This window comes from Heptranchias perlo, chromosome 23, assembly GCF_035084215.1.
Source record: "Heptranchias perlo isolate sHepPer1 chromosome 23, sHepPer1.hap1, whole genome shotgun sequence".
Lineage (NCBI taxonomy): Eukaryota > Metazoa > Chordata > Chondrichthyes > Hexanchiformes > Hexanchidae > Heptranchias > Heptranchias perlo.
In genome coordinates, this window is record NC_090347.1 from 17,469,968 (window position 1) to 17,491,154 (window position 21,187).

General features: G+C 40.3%; 1 protein-coding gene across 4 annotated transcripts in view; it reads left to right on the forward strand.

Moving 5' to 3' along the window:
- LOC137341380 (platelet-derived growth factor subunit A-like) overlaps positions 1-21,187 on the forward strand; it is a 48,435-nt gene that overhangs the window by 20,122 nt on the left and 7,126 nt on the right. For 2 of the 4 annotated variants that reach the window (XM_068004497.1, XM_068004498.1), the window contains exons 3-5: positions 5,426-5,458; positions 11,754-11,891; positions 18,315-18,508. In XM_068004497.1, coding sequence (XP_067860598.1) covers positions 5,426-5,458; positions 11,754-11,891; positions 18,315-18,508 — 365 coding nt within the window. The remainder of the gene's footprint in view (positions 1-5,425; positions 5,459-11,753; positions 11,892-18,314; positions 18,509-21,187) is intronic. The other 2 variants (XM_068004500.1, XM_068004499.1) reach the window with 2 other exon arrangements.

Sequence of the window (21,187 nt, forward strand, 5' to 3'; positions counted from 1 at the left end):
CTGGCTATCGTTCTTTTTCCTTCTATTTGAGACCCACTTTGGCTAGCCTGACATGTACTCAACAAGCATATATGGATAAATATAACAAAGCAGTGACCTGCTGAACCTCTTGGCATTCAATGCTCTTATTCTCACAGTCCTTAACTGCTGTCTCTCTCCCAAGTAAAGTTGAGCTCTGCTTAAGTGATTAAAGTTAGGTCAACTACCAGACTCAACTTATGTAACAAACTGAAATCAAAACCAGATTTTCAGCTCCAAGCCAAAGAAAGTAGCATTGTGTTTGATCTGATTAATTATAAAAGAACACCACATGTTACAACATCACAAGATACTTACAGATGAGGATGGCCATTTGGCCCATCGTAATTCATCCATCCAGAACAACCTTGCACTAATTGGGGTAGAATTGGATCTCGTTGTACCCATTTTACAGGCATAAAACAAGCGCAATCAGGCTCAATTTTGGCATCCCAAGGATGGCAGTGAAACATCTGACCCGAAATTTGGTGGAGCTATTTTTCGGGCATCCCTGGCGTCCATCTAAAACTGCCATTGGGTCCCTTAAATATGTAAATGTGTGGCCTAATGTCTACTGTAGGTCCCATCAGAGTATTTGTACAGCGATGAACAGTGCAGGCATCGAGCCTACCCCGCTCAGGATTCTTCAGCAGCTGCTGCCACCTAAGTAACGGCCGCCAACAAAAGACTAGTAAAGGTAGAGCTGCGTATCATCAATGTACATGTGAATGCAGACCTCATGCCTGAAGACGACGTCATCAAGCATAAACATCAGGAAGAGGAGGAGGCCAGGATAGATCCTTGGGGGAACTCTAGCAGTGAAGGTGTGGAGTGAGAAAAACCATTGCTAGAGTTGCACTGGCTGAGTTCAGATAAGTAGGAATGGAACCATTTTTGAGAAGGCATTCAGGAGACCTTGGGCTTAAAGTGTCCACGAGATGATGCGGTCAAGAGGTGGTCAAGGATGTGGGTGGGGGAGATTACAAGAAGGGTGAGATTGAGGAAGTCCAGGAAGGTGGCTATAGAGGGTTTGAGGTGCAGGGTGAAACCACTGAGAATGAGGAGTTGCTCAGTGCAGAAACCAAGGGAGCACATATCAGAAGGGAAGTTGGCATGTGGTTTGGTAAACAACAAGGGGTTAAAATGAGAGGATAGAGAATAAATTGCACATATCCCAACGTGGATGTAACTGAATGAATGGTAAATACAGTTTGAATAATCACTGTTGTGCTAAGATGCTGACAAAAATAGGGTGGACAATATCACAAAGTACACTTTAATAATCTATTTTATTTCTTAGCAGCAAGAAAATGAAAGTGGTAAAACCAAATGATGATGTCTTCATAAATAATCATCATTATTGGAAACATCCCATGCTGTTAAACTAATAAATTCACATTAATTATCCCACAAGTCCCACAGGAGCTTTAAAGGAAACCTTAACATAAAAAGAAATTTCAGTAGTTTATGTACAATTAAAATTGTCTGTCGGGAATTCTCAGCCACTTGTGTTTTATGGAGAAATTAAACTTGCACCATTGAATTATTTTTTTCACCAGTGTGATATTGCTTACTCCATCCACTATGTATTATGTAGGATTATGTTACCATAGTCTTATAGAATTTTTACATAAAACTTTATTATTTTTAGTTGCCAAAAGCTCATCGGTTGAAAGTTTAAGGTACATATTTCATCAGAATGTATATCAGAGTTGGCTGTTTTATAAATTATCAGTTTTGCTCACGTGTTAGGAGATTTGGACAATCGATTTATGGGACAGTTTGCACATCTCCAATTTGTAGGTCACCTGTACAAAGAAGAAAGCTTGTGCATTGACCATATTCTAATGGATATCATAAACTCTCAAATGTTCCTTGAAGTAGGGCATAAGTTATATTTTTAAAGGGAACAAATTATCAGGCAAAATTCAAAAAAGGGCAATTTTTATTTAGTGAGTATGTCCATGTTATAGAAAACATAGAAAACAGGAGCAGGAGTTGGCCATTTCGCCCTTCGAGCCTGCTCCTTTATAGACTTTTATAAATAGAATTGCTACCTGATTAAGACATTATAAGGGATGAAATTCTTTTCTTGATAATTTTACCATAAAAAAGTACAAAATGAGAGCTCCGAGTAAGATTCAGTCCAACCTGGGCCATTTTCACGATGTGATGTGAACCCATTTGAGCAATGGAGCATTCAGAGTATGGGGAATCTTGTTCAAGTGAGTAAAATAAAAAGAAACCACCTACCTAATAGTGCTCACCTAATGCTAGTCCCAAACATAAATTAATTCAGTGATAAGGGATGACCTACAATTTTATTATTCGTGTGAGTGTTATGAGTTGCCCATCTGAAGGTATGCTAGTTGGAAATATACTGACTGAGGAGATTTTCATGTGGCAGAATAAGTTTCTCAGAGAAAGAAGCAGGCTACTTTGACAGAGGAGGTCCTGAAACATGAGAACATGTTGAAAAGTTGGAAGATGACATTAATGCCTGGAGCAAGAAAACAAACTAGCAATAAAAGGGATATTATGTGCATGAAACACTGCAACACTAGATGTAAACAACCATGGCTCCAAGACCAGTGCAAAGTAAAATGTTGGTCTGTTGCTGTTTCAAAACTCCCAGTGGCATAGAAAGTGACAGCAGCAGTTGGAATCCATGCCAAAACACCATTTGTGACTAAGCCATTTCCATTTCTCTAATGGGGCAAAACTGTTTGAAATTCTAATGGTGTTATTAGCCCATTTATTATTAAACAGGTTAATATCTTTGTCAAAATAGAATATGAATGTATTACGCGCTCATGTGCTAATGTTGCTTAGCATGGCTTCATCCCATAAATCTGTGATTTGCTAAAAACAAATCCTGAAATTAAGGTGGATGACAAAAATTGATCCAAGAAATAAGAGCGGGGAATTGTGCAGCATCCTCCTTGTAAGTCTTGGACGATCCCACAAGGTTTGAAATGAAAGAACGTCACAGTTGCGAAATTTGAGCAAAGATAGAATTGCTGAAGAACTGAAATCCATGTCTTCCCGGCTCTGCTGAAAATCAGCCTGTGGACATTCTTCAGGTTAAATACCGTTTTTCAGCTGGGATGAGAGGACAGCTTGCTGCCAAATCTAAACTACAAAATCACTGTTGTCTCCTCCAGCTCAGTGAAAGAAACAACTTGGCTAAATTCCAGTTCTCCGTTTGCAACTTAAAAAATGAAATAATCACCCAGGCTTGAACCATTAAATCTTAGTTTTGGCTCAGTTCCACCAAACAGTCCATATATGAGTGGACAGAGTCTGGAGCTGGATTGCACTCATCCTGGTTTTTAAAAATTCTTGTAACCTTTACAAATTCAAGTAGTTCCTCTACAAAATGCTCATCATATGAGTGAGTTGATTGATTTTGGATATTGCTTGAAATATCATACTTGAAGGTTAAATGTTGTAGATATTGGCATTAAAAGTACATCAGTGATTAATAATTAATGTCTACTGTGAAATCATCTGCCTTGGTGAGGGAATAATAGATTAGGCAATAAATCTAAATAATGCACAGCTACCAAACTGAGACATAGCTGAGGGGTTAAACATGTAATTTGTTCAATCATTAAAATTCCACAGTTGTATCAGCCTTTGACATGGGAACAGGCATACCATTGAGAGATTAATTCAATCCTTCAAACCTACTTTTGAAACCTCCTTTACAATATTTCATTTGAAATGTCTTTGATTTATTTTATTTTCATTATAGTTTCTTTCTGCTTTCTAACAAGCTAATATTTCATCCCTCAAAGTGCAAGTTGAATCATTTGTTAGACTAACTGTAGAGTTTCTATTTATCCAGAAGATTAATACTATGTGTGCTTTATATTGGGATTAATCTTGTATGCACTTTTATCTTTATTTATATGCATTGTGTTATACCTCATCTTTTTTTGGTGCAGCTGGAGGAAGACTTGTATTAAACCAATAAGAGAGAGTCTAACCACCTTCCCTTGACATTCAATAGCATTACCATAGCCGAATCCCCCACCATCAACCCACCTGGGGGTCACCATTGACCAGAAACTTAACTGGACCGGCCATATAAATGCTGTGGCTACAAGAGCAGGTCAAAGGCTGAGTATTCTGTGGCAAGTGACTCACCTCTTGACTCCCCAAAGCCTTTCCACCATCTATGAGGCACAAGTCAGGAGTGTGATGGAATACTCTCCACTTGCCTGGATGAGTGTAGCTCCAACAATACTCAAGAAGCTCGCTACCATCCAGGACAAAGCAGCCCGCTTGATTGGCACCCCATCCACCACCTTAAACATTCACTCCCTTCACCACCGGTGCACTGTGGCTGTAGTATGTACCATTTACAAGATGCATTGCAGCAACTTGCCAAGGCCTCTTCGACAGCACCTCCCAAACCCATGATCTCTATCACCTAGAAGGACAAGGGCAGCAGGCACATGGGAACAACACCACCTGAACATTCCCCTCCAAGTCACATACCATCCTGACTTGGAAATATATCGCTGTTCCTTCATCGTCGCTGAGTCAAAGTCCTGGAATTCCCTACCTAACAGCACAGGGAGTACCTTCACCACACGAACTGCGGCGGTTCAAGAAGGTGGCTCGCCACCACCTTCTCAAGGGCAATTAGGGATGGGCAATAAATGCCGGCCTTGCCAGCGACGTCCACATCCCATGAATGAATAAAAAAAAATCAATAATAATCTTCGTGGTATAATTGTGTACTGAAGCTACTTCTCAACAAATTAACTCACTATGCAAATATATAAAACACTAGATTGAATTATAGTTTTATATATATATATATATATATTTGATATAACTGCTCAAATCCTAATTCGCACTAGTCCCATCACCCCTGTGCTCGCTGAACTATATTGGCTCCCAGTCCAGTAACGCCTCAATCTTAAAATTCTCATCCTTGTTTTCAAATCCCTCCATAGCCTCGCCCTTCCCTATCTCAGTGACCTCCACCAAATATATAACCCTACGAGATCTCTGCGGTCCTCCAATTCTTGCCTCTTGCACATCCCCGATTTTAATCGCTCCACCATTGGCGGCCGTGCCTTCAGCTGCCAAGGCCCTAAGCTCTGGAATTTCCTCCCTAAACTTCTTTGCCTCTCTACCCCTCTCTCCTCCATTAAGTTGCTCCTTAAAATCTAACTCTTTGACCAAGCTTTTGTTCACCTGTCCTAATATCTCCTTGCGTGGCTCGGTGTCAAATTTTGTTTGATAATGCTCCTGTGAAGCACCGGGACATTTTACTGCGTTAAAAGCGCTATATAAATGCAAGTTGTTGAATTTATTTTAATGATAGTGGCTCAACAATATGTTCTGGTTATTTACATCCTACATTTTAAAATGTATTTTCTTTCAACAGATTCTCCTGGCTCCAGACCCAAGTACAAAATAGGTAGGCCTAATGTATGTTTAAAACCCTTGGATTGTGTGTTTGAATGTAGTGGGTGGGGAGGTTTAAATTGCACTATTCATATTTAAGCTTGCATTCAGTGCAGACAAGCAGATACAGCAAAACATTTAGCTCTGAAATTTAAAGGTGTGAGATGATTTTTTAAAAACTTATTTTTAAATAATATTTTACTCCACCTTCATGTCTCTGAAGGTTGGTTTTAAAACAATGAGCTTTTTTACAATTGTTCTAATGCGCATCCAGCCCAGCTAGTTTCAAACTGTATTGTTATGATTGGCAAATTGATGGTAGAACTGCCATGTTAAACATTCTGCTGCCAACTGTGCCAATCAAAGATATTGCTTCTTTAATGCATTTGGCATGGTGGCAACACAATACATTCATATAACTAATTACACACCAGTTGTGAAAAAGTGGACGGGGTAAAATGGGGAGGGAAACTCGTTTTTATACAGAGACAAGGTAGTCACAGAAAAACTAAGACTCCAGGGAAGACAGTGTTATAAGAAAGGTAAAGGAGAAACTGTTAAAAATAATCTCTTGGTGAATGAATGACTTGGCGTTGGGCCCCTTCGTACAATGTATGCTAATATCTGAAGAGCCTGATTCCAAGCCAGAAGAGGTGTAAACAACCTGAACAATCTGAGGTGGGAGAAGCGAAATAGGGCAGCTGGAGTCAATTTCTCTCCCCTCCCCCGTGCTTTTGCGATATGATTCGTAAGCACAAGAGATTCATCTCAGAACCAATCTGGGCAAAATCCATCAAACCTGCAGCTGAACCTCTGACCCATCTCCAATGAGTAAGTAGTTCTAGTTTAACAAAAGTCCTGAAGTACTATTCAGTGGTGCCAAAAGACCAGTGAAACATTTCTAAACATCTGATGATTATTACACTTAACATCAATAAAATTGATTTGAAGTAGCTGCAAGTGTATTTAAGATCTACTTATTTAGACAGAAATTAATGTGGAAAACAATCGATGAGGAGTATTTTAGTCATTTTGTTGTGCAACGCCCTACAAGCAGGCTGGTCACCGCCAATATCTGCTTGTCTTGTTCTTAAACAAAATATATATTTTTTCATTTGTTTGAGATATTGGCAACCCTCGCAGCAGTATTTATTACCCATTGCTATTTTCACACATGATGTGGTACTGGAGTCACATGTCAGCCAGATCAAGTAGTGGTGGTAGGTTCCCATCCCTGAAGGACATTAGTGAACCAGTTGAGTTTTAGCAACAAGCTGGCAACTTTTATAATCATTTTCTGTGGTTAGCCTGTAAGTTCCCAGATTTATTGAAGTCATTTTCATAACTTGCCATGGATGGATTGTGAACTCATGATCTCCTGAGTTGTTGATTCAGTATTCTAACCACCAGGCCACCATACATTTGGCTAAAAAGTATGTTTCAAAGTAATTTTTCAGCTAGCAATCTTTGCAAGTAACTGTGTAACTTATCCCAAGTAGAGATAACTGAGCTGATATCAGCCTGCGAGAAACTCAGTGAAAGACCAGCCCTGTAAGACATTCTGAAAAACAATTTTCAGACAGGATGCTGCAGAATTGCAAATTGTATAAGATTTACATTACTGGCAATGTTGCATTTTGAAACAAGCATAAATGTATGTCACATTCTTATACCTATTAACGTAATGTTTTGTTAAACTGTGAATAAATCATATTAATACAAATTACATAGTTTCCCACTGTACTCCTGATGTGTGCATCGGTTTGGAAATGTGCCATTGAAAATAAACGATTACAAATCTTTTAATAACATGCTGCAATGGAAAAACTATTGGACCCACTAGGGAGTGAAGTAAAAGTCGTCAGCTTTCAGCTGATACAAGAGAAATAGTGTAAATAGAACTATCAGATGATCTTGAGTGTTCTGTAAATATGTTGCTGAGGAGGATTTATTGTAGTCCATGCAGTTTAACTGCTGTTTTGAATGTTCAGAAGTGGTGGAAGTGTGTTGTGGATTTGCCAAAATGAGATATTTTAAAAGAATTTGTGTCTGTTCCCATATGCAGTCAGCTTTATTTTTTGCTGAAATGTATCAACAGACCTTCCATTTTTTCCCCTTATTTTCCTCCTGGGTTTTTGCCTCTCCATGCTGGTATGGGGGGGGGGGAGAAGAGGGAGAGGGGAGCTGGCTAGGAAGGATCTAGTTGTGATGCTCCAAGCATCATGAGTGTGGGGCAGGCTTGATGGACCATCTGGTATTTTCCTGCCCGTCATGTTCGTATGTATGTCCTAGTCAACAGCGATAATGACTTACTCAATTCTTTGTTCATTATCATTCAACAGCCATGTTAGTCTCATAGTCATAACTGAGCAGAGGCAAATTGACTTTATGAATATGAGGTACTAAGTGTTCTTTGGGTGCAGTGATGAAGCACAATATTATTGCCTGTGTTTAAAACTCTTGGACGATACACAAATGTGAGGACAGCGTAGCTACTTGACTTGTAATTGCAGTGAGTGCCACCCACAGTGCTTCTTAGTTGGTCTGCCTTTGTACAGGATTTCTATGTAAATATCAAAATAGTGGTCAAAAGTGCTCGTGTTGCTATGGTTTTTAATTCTCAATGGGCCTTCTGTGGACTATGTTGTGTCCAGATGTGCGTGCTGCTGCCTTATTATCATCTCTTCTTCCTCATTATCGTCCCTTCTTCCTCAGCAGCTTCCTGGTTGTGTCCAGGACGTCCTGAATGGTCTGGAAATTCTTCACAAAGTCATCAGTGAACGGAACAAAAGCCAACAGCTCTAGGACAGAGGCCCTGAACCAAGTGTCCAGACATGGTGCTAAAACATACTTCATGAAAACTACATTGAAGAGCCTCTTTATTTCTTTATAGTTTTAGGCACAGCTATTTTCTCTGCAAAAGTTTCAATGGATCATTATCTGCTGGAGGATTTGTAGTTTGGTTCATTTGACTGATAAAGGCCAAGTTGATTTTGAATTCTCAGGTGGCAATTTAAGACTTTAACAAGCTGCTGCACCAAGGAATCTAATTAATAAAAAAATTCTGTATAATTTATGCTCATTATCAGACACACTAATACAAAGACAGCTTCACAGCCTTCTGAAGCTGCTCTACCTTCAGTCATTCAACGGCTACAGTGCACCAGCTTCTTGTAATTTTTGTGTCTATGCTCTTCAGAATCAAAACATGTTGCAAAAACATCCATGTCAAAGTGAAATTAGTTTCAACGTTGGGTTTCACCTCCAACGTTATTAGAATGCTTTTGGTACTCTCTCTCTCTCTTAGGTGGTTGTTTGTTGTACTCTCTCTCTCTCTTAGGTGGTTGTTTGTTGTACTTGTTCTCCTTTCTGCCCAGTCTTGTTCAGTCCTTTCTCCAGCTACGGTTATGCTACCTGTCCAAACTTGCTTAGCCCTTTCCATGGAAGAGACTGCTCTCCCTGTCTGATCTTGCTCAATCTTCCCACTAGCAGCGTCACTGAAGAAACAAGAGAAAGCAAATTTTAAAAATCGACAAAGAGGGGGTAAATGACTGACATGACAAACACAGAAAAGGTGATGGTGTGGGGAATGGAATGAGCAAGATTAAAAGAAAAGATTTTAAATAGCAAAGGAACAAAATAAAGGGGCATAAAATAAAGACTAAAAAAACTGTAACAGAAAATGCCAAGTAATATTTTAAAAATCTGATTTAAGGAAAGTAAAACTGGGAAGAAAACCAAATATCAGGAGTTCAGACAGAGGTAAAGGGAAGCAAATGTCAAATGTGCTTGGCTTGTTTCTTTCTTTCTTTATAGACGCAAATATTTTCCAACTATAGATGCCAAACAAACAGGTTTATAAATTCCTCTTGACTTTTCCATATTTTGGAATAACACTAACCATTTGTCTTCCAACATCATGTTCTGCATCCAGTGAAATGCAAAGGAAGTTTTGGCACAGCACCCCTTAATCCTACCCTCACTTCCTGAAAGTACTGCTCAGTGCAGTCTTACCTTGTCTTGATGCTGTCTGAATATTTAAGCACTCCCGATTTTTTTTAATGGTCGGCTAAGTGTCTGAAATACACAAGAACCCATCACTATGCTTATGAGTCTCGAAAACAAACAAATGAGAAATTCACATAAGCAGAGTTTCTGTTTGCCTGATATGGAGTGCATACTCTCTATCCATAGGGACACAGCCCACTTGTGCAGGTTGGCAGGAACCAAGGCTGGAGCTTAGCCAGCTAAAACCTTGCAACTTACTAGCATAGCTCACTGTTAAATTTCTCACTACTTGTTTAACTAGGACCACCCTGCCAATTAAAGCATTGGTTTGCAGGATTATCTGGAACCAAGCATGAAGGATCGCAGTCCCATTGACGAGCCTGTCTGTCCAAGTCCTACCGATGAGCCAAGGTGGCGAGCCAACCGCCAGTAGTGCCCTGATGTACTGTGAATCGTCTTGACTCAGGTGTCAGATTACAAGCCTGCTAAAAGGATTGTCAAGTATGCCATCTTGATGCCAACTCAAAGTTGTCCCATTTTATTATTTTTATATCTGTCTAATACGAACACGCTATATAATTTTTTGACCTTCAATGATTATATTCTTAAAAGCATTCCAATTTTGTTTGATCTTTTACCCTTCTAATTTCTAATATATCCTATTCATTTTGACTTTCATGGCCAAAAACATCTGCTGAAATCTTGTCATATTCATTTTATTTTCCCTTAATCACAATCTTGTCACATATTAAATCTAATTAGATGAGACCACTGGTGACCAATGTTCCCCAACCTCTCAATTTCTCACCATTTCGGTTCACTTTGAAGTATAGTCTCTTCCCTTTTAACATGCTCCATCAAGAAGGGTTTTGCATTAGCTGAATGAATATAGTTCAAAGATCTTAAGATTCAGGAACAGATTTCAAAAAAAAGTTGTAGCAAGGTTTCCTCTATGATCTATCATTGAAAAGTTTCCACCAATATTCTGTTTGATGGACATTTTAGTCTTGAGATCATGCTGTGCAAGTATTAGTGAACAAGCACTTAACGGGCCCATGTTTCTTCTTCTATAATATGAAATTCCTTTATTTTAGCAGAGGTATTAACCATTTAAAATAAATGGGTTAATACCTCTTAAAATAGCCAACAAAAGAATTCAATAAGAGCACACTATGGGGGTGATTTTAAACCCCAAGAACGGGTGGGTTGGGGGCGGGTGGGAGTTGAAAACAGTTGTTTTTTGGGTCGCGACCGCAACCCGGCTTTATTTCCGGGATTAACATCAGTGCGTAAAAGTACAGGCTTCCCACTGGGAATGCAAAGTCCGAAAATTTTGCAGTTGCAATCCAAAAAAAAACTATTTTCAACTCCCACCCGTTCTTGGGGTTTAAAATCACCCCCTATGTGTCTGGACACTAATATTTGTGCTGCATAATCTCAAAGGCCTTGGTTTTGCTCCACTAAATATTCCATGTGATTGTCATACTCTGACTAGCAGTGTTCTGGTATCAGTTTGCATTAGAAGTTCCCTTAGACTTTCAAGGAGTGATGGAAATGGTCACAAATGTTACCATTTTGATGATATTGCCATCTTTTTGTTGTCCAAATGAACAAAGGTTAAAGTATGTGTGGAGCAACGTGCATTAAGCTTCATGTATTGTTGCTCTTAGCCTGTTATCATCCCCGCTATTAAGTAACATGGATTGATTTACTTAGCCAATGGTAATTGGTACCACCAGCTGTATGTTCACAGATAACAGATTCTAACAATTATATTTCACAGTGCCCTTCAATAATAACCAAAGCACCCAGTGTGTGGAGAATGACCTAACATGCAATAGCTGCAATGCCTATTACATGAACTGATGATGTGCCATCTGTCTTGTATACGAAATAGAGAACACTGCCCTGTTGAAACCATTGTAAACAATTTTACAACACCAAGTTATAGTCCAGCAATTTTATTTTAAATTCACAAGCTTTCGGAGGCTTCCTCCTTCGTCAGGTGAACGATGTGAAAATGTTGAAACCAGAACTCCCTATTTTTGATGCTTTTGTAGTTTTGTGAAATAATGGTTCATGAAAAGTGGTTCCTTGATGGTATTGCCTATTCAAGTTGCATCAAATTCAACAGTCTCTGGAATCTTCTGACTTCTTCACTCACTGTGATTGCAGGTCCAGGCCTATCATTTCGCCAACTGAGTAATTTTCACAGCCACGTGATGCCTAGCGGCAAATTTGGACTTGGCGTTGCATGCTTGTTGAACTGAGCAGGGTTTTTGTGATTTGTGTTTTTTAAGGTGTGCCACTTTGGCTGGAGAAAAACAAAAGTACTAATGAACACCCTGGACAAAAGGCAAACAATGACGGACGCCCGCTTCACCTATCAGTTCTGCAAGAATCACCACCACAGAGCCAACCAAGATCATTTATAGCAGGTCTGCTAGTATTACTACCAGTTCATCATTGTATCATAGTAGGTACAGCACAGAAGGAGGCCATTCAGCCCATCTGCCCTGTGCCAGCTCTTTGAAAGAGCTATCCGATTAGTCCTATTCCCCTGCTTTTCCCCCATAGCCCTGTAAATCTTTTCCCTTCAAGTATTTATCTAATTCTTTTTTGAAAGTTAGTATTGAATCTGCTTCCATCACCCTTTCAGGCATTGCATTCCAGATCATTACAACTCGCTGTGTTAAAAAAAAATGTTTCCTCATGTTGCCTCTGGTTCTTTTGCCGATCACCTTAAATCTGTGTCCTCTGGTTACCGACCCTTCAGCCACTGGAAACAGTTTTTTATTTACTCTATCGAAACCATTCATGATTTTGAACACCTCAATCAAATCTCCCCTTAATCTTCTCTGTTCAGCTTCCATTTTCTTTTGACAATGAGATTCTACTCATCAACTGGAGCACCTCTCTCCTCTACCTTTGGATGAGAGTAAGCTAGGTGTTACTTCAACTTGCTTGGGCCTCATTCTGTTTTGCTTTCAGCTTTTTATATATAAGGCTGTCTACAATTACAAACACACTGCTGTAGACCATTATCTTAAGTGCTTCCATACAATTAATCATTTTATTCAGAAGCTGGCCTTTCTCATTTGTGAAGATCTTAAGATATACGGTGGTTTGAATTCTGGAAGCATATCTGATGTTTGATTCCAGAAGTGGAAATTAATGTTATTCTCATCTGTTTGCACCAGCTTTCCAATAGTTTATCTCAATCCTGAACCCACTTAAAGTATATCTGAGTGAAAATCTAGAGAAAGTGGTTCTGGAGGTGAATGAGGAGCAGACTTTGGAGAACAGAAATAAGTACAGCTCCGAGAAGCAACATGGGCATTCATCAGAGCCACTCACTAGATAAAGCAGATTCTGTTTTTAATACATTTAATTTTGGGATTTTAACTGATCTTTTGGGGTTGTATTCTACGGTTCTGTCCATTTCTGTATGAAAACTGTGAATCAGTAGCCTTGGCTATAATCTGATAGCCAGCTTTATTCTCATTACTAGCAGGAGTACTGCCTGTGATGATGCTTCTCTCAGAATTGTTTCACTGCAAGGACGAGTCCTTGCATCCTCAGCTATGGACATTCTTTCAGATGTAAAGTTTTCTATTACTCTGAAAAGAAGACATACATGAAGTTGTGGGCACAGTAATATGAATGTCAGTGAATGTTGTATCTTTGGGAGAACAGGTTGGGATTAGAGAGGTCTAAAGTTGCAAATCGATGCTGGACCTTTCACAACAGAGCTATGCATTACATGACTAGTTCTAGTCCATATGGTACCAGATTCATCACTGCTACTTCCCAGATCACTGTCCCATCTCTTGGACACTGTCTAAGCTATGCTGGAAATATCATATTTTGTAATTGAAATGAAGAATATATACCTTTTTAGGGACTCTAGTCTACCAATAATGTGATCAGGAGTTGAAATGCACTCAGCAACAAAACAAACAGTTGCCCATCCTGATATGTGAATTGTATCATAGACCCCTTGTGACTGTCACCTTGCAGGCTATCTGAATTTCTCCAGTAAAATGCATGATCCACCATTTTTGAAACTCCAAATATTAAGCATAAACCCAATATGAACAGAACTGCTTAAAGAACTTTCTTGATTGCAACAGCCAACATAATTTTCATGGGATTTCTTAGCTGGGACCATGATTGCCTGGGGCAGACATTGGACTTTGTTATGCCTGTTTTTGGGTTGGGCCATTTTTGTGATGTCCCTGGCGGCTGCCTAAAATAGGTATTAGGTCCCGTTTCACCGTCCCCTCTAAGCTGCGTGCATGCGTGGCAGTCTGTTGTGGGCTGCGCATTTAAATATTCCGTCCGCATGCCATACCAGTCACCGGGCCCTTCTCTCACACTGACCAGTGCCCGGACCTCCAGGCCCTTCTCCAGCTCTGCCTTCTCAGTCCCTAGTGTTCCAGCCCCAGGCAGGCTGCCCTGCCTCTGGTGCTGGGGAGTGTCCGGAGGTCCAAGTGTCCAATCCTGTGGCTCCGACCCCAGCCGCCACATTGTTTACCATGTTGCTAGGAAATGCAGCTGTGCAGAAACCAGACTGGGAAGTAAAATCGAAACCAATGACTTTGCCAGTGGCCAGACGAGGCTTCTCCACCCAATCAGAGACGAGGCTTCTCCACCCAATCAGAGACGAGGCTTCTCCACCCAATCAGAGACGAGGCTTCTCCACCCAATCAGAGACGAGGCTTCTCCACCCAATCAGAGACGAGGCTTCTCCACCCAATCAGAGACGAGGCTTCTCCACCCAATCAGAGACGAGGCTTCTCCACCCAATCAGAGACGAGGCTTCTCCACCCAATCAGAGACGAGGCTTCTCCACCCAATCAGAGACGAGGCTTCTCCACCCAATCAGAGACGAGGCTTCTCCACCCAATCAGAGACGAGGCTTCTCCACCCAATCAGAGACGAGGCTTCTCCACCCAATCAGAGACGAGGCTTCTCCACCCAATCAGAGACGAGGCTTCTCCACCCAATCAGAGACGAGGCTTCTCCACCCAATCAGAGACGAGGCTTCTCCACCCAATCAGAGACGAGGCTTCTCCACCCAATCAGAGACGAGGCTTCTCCACCCAATCAGAGACGAGGCTTCTCCACCCAATCAGAGACGAGGCTTCTCCACCCAATCAGAGACGAGGCTTCTCCACCCAATCAGAGACGAGGCTTCTCCACCCAATCAGAGACGAGGCTTCTCCACCCAATCAGAGACGAGGCTTCTCCACCCAATCAGAGACGAGGCTTCTCCACCCAATCAGAGACGAGGCTTCTCCACCCAATCAGAGACGAGGCTTCTCCACCCAATCAGAGACGAGGCTTCTCCACCCAATCAGAGACGAGGCTTCTCCACCCAATCAGAGACGAGGCTTCTCCACCCAATCAGAGACGAGGCTTCTCCACCCAATCAGAGACGAGGCTTCTCCACCCAATCAGAGACGAGGCTTCTCCACCCAATCAGAGACGAGGCTTCTCCACCCAATCAGAGACGAGGCTTCTAAAACTAATGAGACCTGCAAGATGTACAATTTTAATGCAATAATTTTTTAAACCCTGCTGAGGATTCAATGGAGAGGGGGAGGGGAGAGCTTTAATTAAACTGTTCCCTATCCCCAAATTCACACTGATTTAACAGCTCTTTTGTATTTCTGACTCAATTTAAAAATTCCGATTGCACACAATTTATTTCTGTTTGAATCAGAGTCATTGAGCTGATTCAACAAAAAGCTGTTTGGAATCATTCCCATTAGATAATTTTTAATACAATAAAACAAGACTGGTCTGCTCAATCCTGGTGCAACTTAAGAAACCCATTTCATAAATTATATCAGCAAATATAACATTAAATTGTTACAATTATCAATTATTTTGTACATTTGTTCTGTTTGTTATTTATCCTGAATGATGTTTTCTAAAAAGATGTTATATTCAAAGTTGTGATTGTTTTTTTTATGATGACTCTCACAGCCTTTATGTTGGTGCACAAACCCAATTTCATTCCGCACGTGGCCGAAAAAAATTAGAGGGAACATTGTCCCTTACATATGTAAATGAGAGGCCTAACTCCTGTTTTAGGCCCCCTTACAGAAATTGATCTGTGATGAGAAGGGAAGGCACTCAAGATTCTTCAGTGGCTTCTGTGGTTTAAGCAGCAGCCGCCAACAAAAGGTTAGGTTTTATTTACATTTTTTTCCAAAAACATTTCTGTGGAGCCTAGAGGAGCAGGATTACTCCCCTGACTCCATAGTATTCGTGATTGCTCCCACCCGCCCCCGTTGTTGCCGCTATCCATCCCCGTTCTGGGACGTACCCTTGGGTGGCCCGACATTTTTGCAAGCAAAATGGGCAAGCTGAATGTGGAGGTTTGACAGGCATGAACAGCTTGCTCAAATTAAGCAAATGTGGCCTGAAGCCCAATTTCAGGCAAACTTTGGGCCTCCCGGTTTGGGGACATCTGTGAATGCCATTGGTTATGCGCCCGAGAATGAGCCATAACCAATTTCTACCCCTCTGTGTTAAAGGTTTACTTGTTTGCACAAACAAAACCAAAGTTAGATTCGTAAAACTCTGTCCTTAAAGAGTTCTGGTTTTTCATAATGAAATAAAGATCTACTCAAGCTATCAGCAAATGTCATTCCACTTAACATGACTGAGGCTTAACTTGCAAAGAGAAATAATTTTTTTTTAAAAGTCTGAAAATAAGCTGTAATATGGTACAAGTTGAAAATGTTACATTATCAAGATGACCTTCTGAGTTAAAAACAGTATACTAATTATATATAGAATAATGAATAGGACAGAGGCACTTAAAGGGCTATAATTCAGTTGAAGGGTAAGCCACACGAATGCAGCTCAAACAGTTTATAAATGTTAGCAAGATCCAGAGCCTTGAACTTCCTCCTCAACATCTGTTGTGCTCACTGCATTTTTAGACGTGAAACAATGTAAATAGTAACGTCCAATGTTGTGACAGTGCCACTGTGGAGATTGTTTTGAGAAGAATGCTAATGACAGTTAAAAGCAGCACTGCCATGATTTCCATGAAAGGGTATGATAATTGGGTTGGGGGAACACCCCAAATTAAAACCTAGAAGAGATCCAAATTTGGTTGAATCAGGCGAATTGTTGAAGGTTCAAATTGGATAATTTCAGGCTCGGAGAATATGATCCAGTGAAAGTAAAAGCAGTGCACGTCATCGCTAGTAACAGCTGAGTGCAATGTTCACAACCCAGAGTGACAAGAAGGTGGGAATAACCGAATTAGTGGTATACTGTGTATCATATGGGAGGCTACGGTGCGAGGTCCTGTAGACTATCTGAGCAATTCTGTTTTTCTTTTCAATGTTAAAGCACTGTTCGTGATTAGTGGAAATGGATTCAAAAACTATTTCTAATTTAGTACAATTATGAGGCAAAGTTTATCTTTTGTAAGTAACTACATGTTGCTGTAGTCACTGGTGGGTTGTATGGCCTCCTTCTTGAGGGATACGTTTCAATGACCAAAATATCTTTCCCACCCCAAGCTCTTCTTACGTTCTTACATTCGTATAAGTGGGGAAGAAAATGGTATTTAAACCATGTTTTCTGACCATTAATGGTTGGAAAATTGTGCGCAGACCCAAGTTTCTGATATGTGCTGCTGGTGATTGAGGCTTCCCCGGGAGCACAAAGTCAGAAAATTACCCTTATAAGCTACATACAAAATTCAACTTAATTTAAAAAAAATATTTTCAGTGATTTGATTTTATTATTTTCAATGGTTTTATTTTATAAGAATAGGACATGTTTTATAGCAGATCTCCTATGGTTTTGCTAAGATTAATTGAAGGACATGTTTTATAAAGGCGGGAGTGTTAATCGACCATGGCATTGTTTGTTGTAACAGGCTGAGAGATGTTACAGCGCCACCTCTGAAGCAGGCAGAAATAACAAGTATTTTTGTGATACTTTTTTTGGAGGTAACAGCGCCATCCTCTGGCAGAAATAAGAACAGCAGCTGTCACCATTACCATTGCAAACAATTTTACAACACCAAGTTATAGTCCAGCAATTTTATTTTAAATTCACAAGCTTTCGGAGGCTACCTCCTTCCTCAGGTGAACGATGTGGAAATGAAGTCCTCGAAATGAAGTCGCATTTATAATTCACAGAACAATGCTGGTGATAACAGACAGTTTTTTCAACTGCCCGTTGCCAAGGCAATCAGTGTGCAGACAGACAGTTGTTACCTGCCAGGTCTCAGAATATACAAATCACCAAAAAAAACAACAAACAAAAAAAAAAAAAAAAAAAACCCAGAGCGAACAAATGTTATCTGTTTTTAATATAACGGGTCAGTTGCTGCCTTTTCTATGTTTCTACCTCTCTATCTCTGTTTTTTTTTGTTTGTTGTTTTTTTTGGTGATTTGTATATTCTGAGACCTGGCAGGTAACAACTGTCTGTCTGCACACTGATTGCCTTGGCAACGGGCAGTTGAAAAAACTGTCTGTTATCACCAGCATTGTTCTGTGAATTATAAATGCGACTTCATTTCGAGGACTTCATTTCCACATCGTTCACCTGAGGAAGGAGGTAGCCTCCGAAAGCTTGTGAATTTAAAATAAAATTGCTGGACTATAACTTGGTGTTGTAAAATTGTTTACAATTGTCAACCCCAGTCCATCACCGGCATCTCCACATCATGATTACCATTGCAACATTTTATTTCAATAGACTGGAACAACCTGGGAAGGCAGGCGGGGTGGGAGAGGTTGGATTTTAATATATTGTAGATATAGATGAGATTATAATGTGAAAACTATAATTTTGCTATTTTCTTTTCTTGTAATCAAAGGATACTCTAGGACAAAATCAGCTGGATGTAAAACAAGAGTCGTTTCGGTAGAGGTTCCTCGGTATAAAGTGGACCCCACTTCAGCGGGCTTCTTTCTGTGGCCTTCATGTGTTGAAATAGAGCGCTGCTCTGGCTGTTGTAACACCAAAACCTATAAATGCATTCCATCACTTGCAAATTACAGGCCCTTTCAGGTATGTAGTGAAATGTTGTTTCACATGTTCTGTAACTGGGGCAGTTTATATGTGTCATTTTTTAAAACTTTGCAGGCTAGTTAATGCACTGCGTCTTACTTCCTAAGACAGCTCCATCTCCATCAGGTCCATGGAAAGTCAATGGCTGTCCGCTGTTGCCCCTCTCCTGTACACAGACTGTCATTTTATTGTCAGTACCACTTTGTATGTAGCTTTGTACTGTTAAAATCTTGCTTTTAAATAGGGCATGATCAGATAAAATCGAAACTGCCCAACTTCTACTAACCATATCTTAATAATATATCAGCAGTCAGTTGGTATACCCTACAAGGTACTGAGCAAAGAAAAAGAAACTGAGCAAAAGGAATTGGAAAAATTTGCAGGACTATGGGAAAAGAGGTGGGGAGTGGGACTATTTGTACAGCTCTTTTGAACAGGCACAGGCACAATGGGCCGAATGGCCTCCTCCTGTGCTGTATTATTCTATGCTTGTAAAAGTCCCAAAAACTTAAAACCCCAATTTCTGACGTTAGATATGTCAGCCCTTTATTTATATACTACGTATATAATCTTGCTTTCATTCTAAATTAAACTGGATTAGAGAGAGAGAGAGAGAGAGAGAACTTGCATTTATATAGTGCATTATCTTGTACTCATGATGTCCCAAAGTGCTTCACAACCAATGAATTATTTTTAAAGTGCAGTCACTGTTGTGTAGGCAAATGTGGCAGCCATTGTGTACACAGCAAGATCCCACAAACAGTAAATTAGATCAAGGACCAGTTAATCTGTTTTTGGCGGTGTTGGCCAAGGGAGGAATTAGCTAGGACAACTCTATGCTTTTCTTCAAATATTGCTATGGGATCTTTTACATCTACCTGAATATTTCACTTGAATGATGGCGCCTGTGACAATGTGGCACTCCACTGAAGTGGCTGTACATTAAGTCCTGGAGTAGGACTTGAAGCCACAATCTTCTGACTTGGAGGTGAGAGTAGCACCAACTGAGCTGACTGACACCACCCCTTTGATTAAATGTGCTATGGGTGATGACTAATCGTGGTGTAAGTTAGAGCATCTGTCCTTTCAACCTCTGCAGCCTGGATTGGAATGTAGCAAGCAGGATTGTTGAAAGTCATTTTGATGGCTGTCCAAGTTCTACGTAAAACAAGTTTGGACAGTCTCAAGCCGGGACTTAATGGATAAAGGTTCAAAAAACTGCAAAGAATTGGCAGTTGCACTCTGAGAAGCCACAAAAGTGGCTAGTGTAGTAAATTGATATCTCAGGCTGGTGCAATGGGTGGGGGTAGGGGTGCTTTTGCAAGGTTGTGGCCAACTGTCATGATATGAACCAATTTTACTTCTAAGTGGGTGGGACATCAATGGGTGGGGAGCCTAAAAGGGAAGAGTGGAGGCGGGGGGGGGGATCAAATCCAAACCTGAATGATGGAATGTAAAGAAGCCAACTGTATAACTGATCTTACTTGTTTCCATCAGAACATACATTGGTATTTGGGTATACTTTTCATCCACCAGTTGAGTCATTTAGCTCTGCAGGATATGAGAAAGAAAACGAGAAAGGAACTGCTCATAGCCACACTTGTACACAACACCTACTCAGTATTGACTAAGCTTAAGCAATCTGGCACTTAGTGAAAAATTCCTTATATAATGAATGTGCTCACATTGGATATGCAGAAAGGTGAATTTCACTTCCATAATTTAGATGGTACCAACTGACCAGCTTTAAAAAAAGAACAGATTTTGGTACATTTGCTGGAATTACACTTCCTTTAACACATCGAATTAGTAAATAATAAACAGCACCGTTATTTAAAGAGGCTGCAGGCAGGTCTTCATGGAAACCTCTCTTCCCAGAAAGTTGCCCACAATAAAATAAACACAAGAAGTTGGACTGTCTCAACTTTGCTCTTTTTCAAAGCAATTTTATATTTTAAAAAATGTATGAACTCTCCTTTATTGTTTCTTTTATGCAGTGGATGCCGTTTCATTCAATATTCTATTTTGTACCTTGTGCCTTAAGTTTTCCAACTGTTCACTGTATACAGTGTTTGCTCTTCCATTTTTTAAATGGCTTCCACTTTCAATTGATTCTGTTTTAGTTCTTTCCTAGCACTAAAGTACCACCTGCTCTGGCATCTTGACATCAGACACAGCCTCACTCTAAATCCCAGATAGTCGCTGCAGTGAATAAAGGACGCATGACTTGCTTCTGTTCAAACTAGCTCTCATATACTGTGCATGCTGTTCAACATATGATCTTCCTCAACCAATTTTAAGATAATTGGCAAAAAAACCAGGGGGAAATGTGGAGAATTTGTTTTTTACGCAGTGAGTTGTTATGATCTGGAATGCACTGCCTGAAAGGGTGGAAGCAGATTCAATAGTAATTTTCAGAAGGGAATTAAATATATACTTGAAAATGAAAAAATTGCAGGGCTATGGGGTAAGAGCGGGTGAGTGGGACTAATTGGATAGCTCTTTCAAAGAGCTGGCACAGGCCGATGGACTGAATGGCCTCCTTCTGTGCTGTATCATTCTATGACCATTTATTCCCAACTCTCTGTACTCTTTCTTGCCTCAATCCCTTATCTGACTGCAATTTCACAAAATATGGACTAGAATACTAGGTGGAATGGATGGGCCAGAGTTTACTGT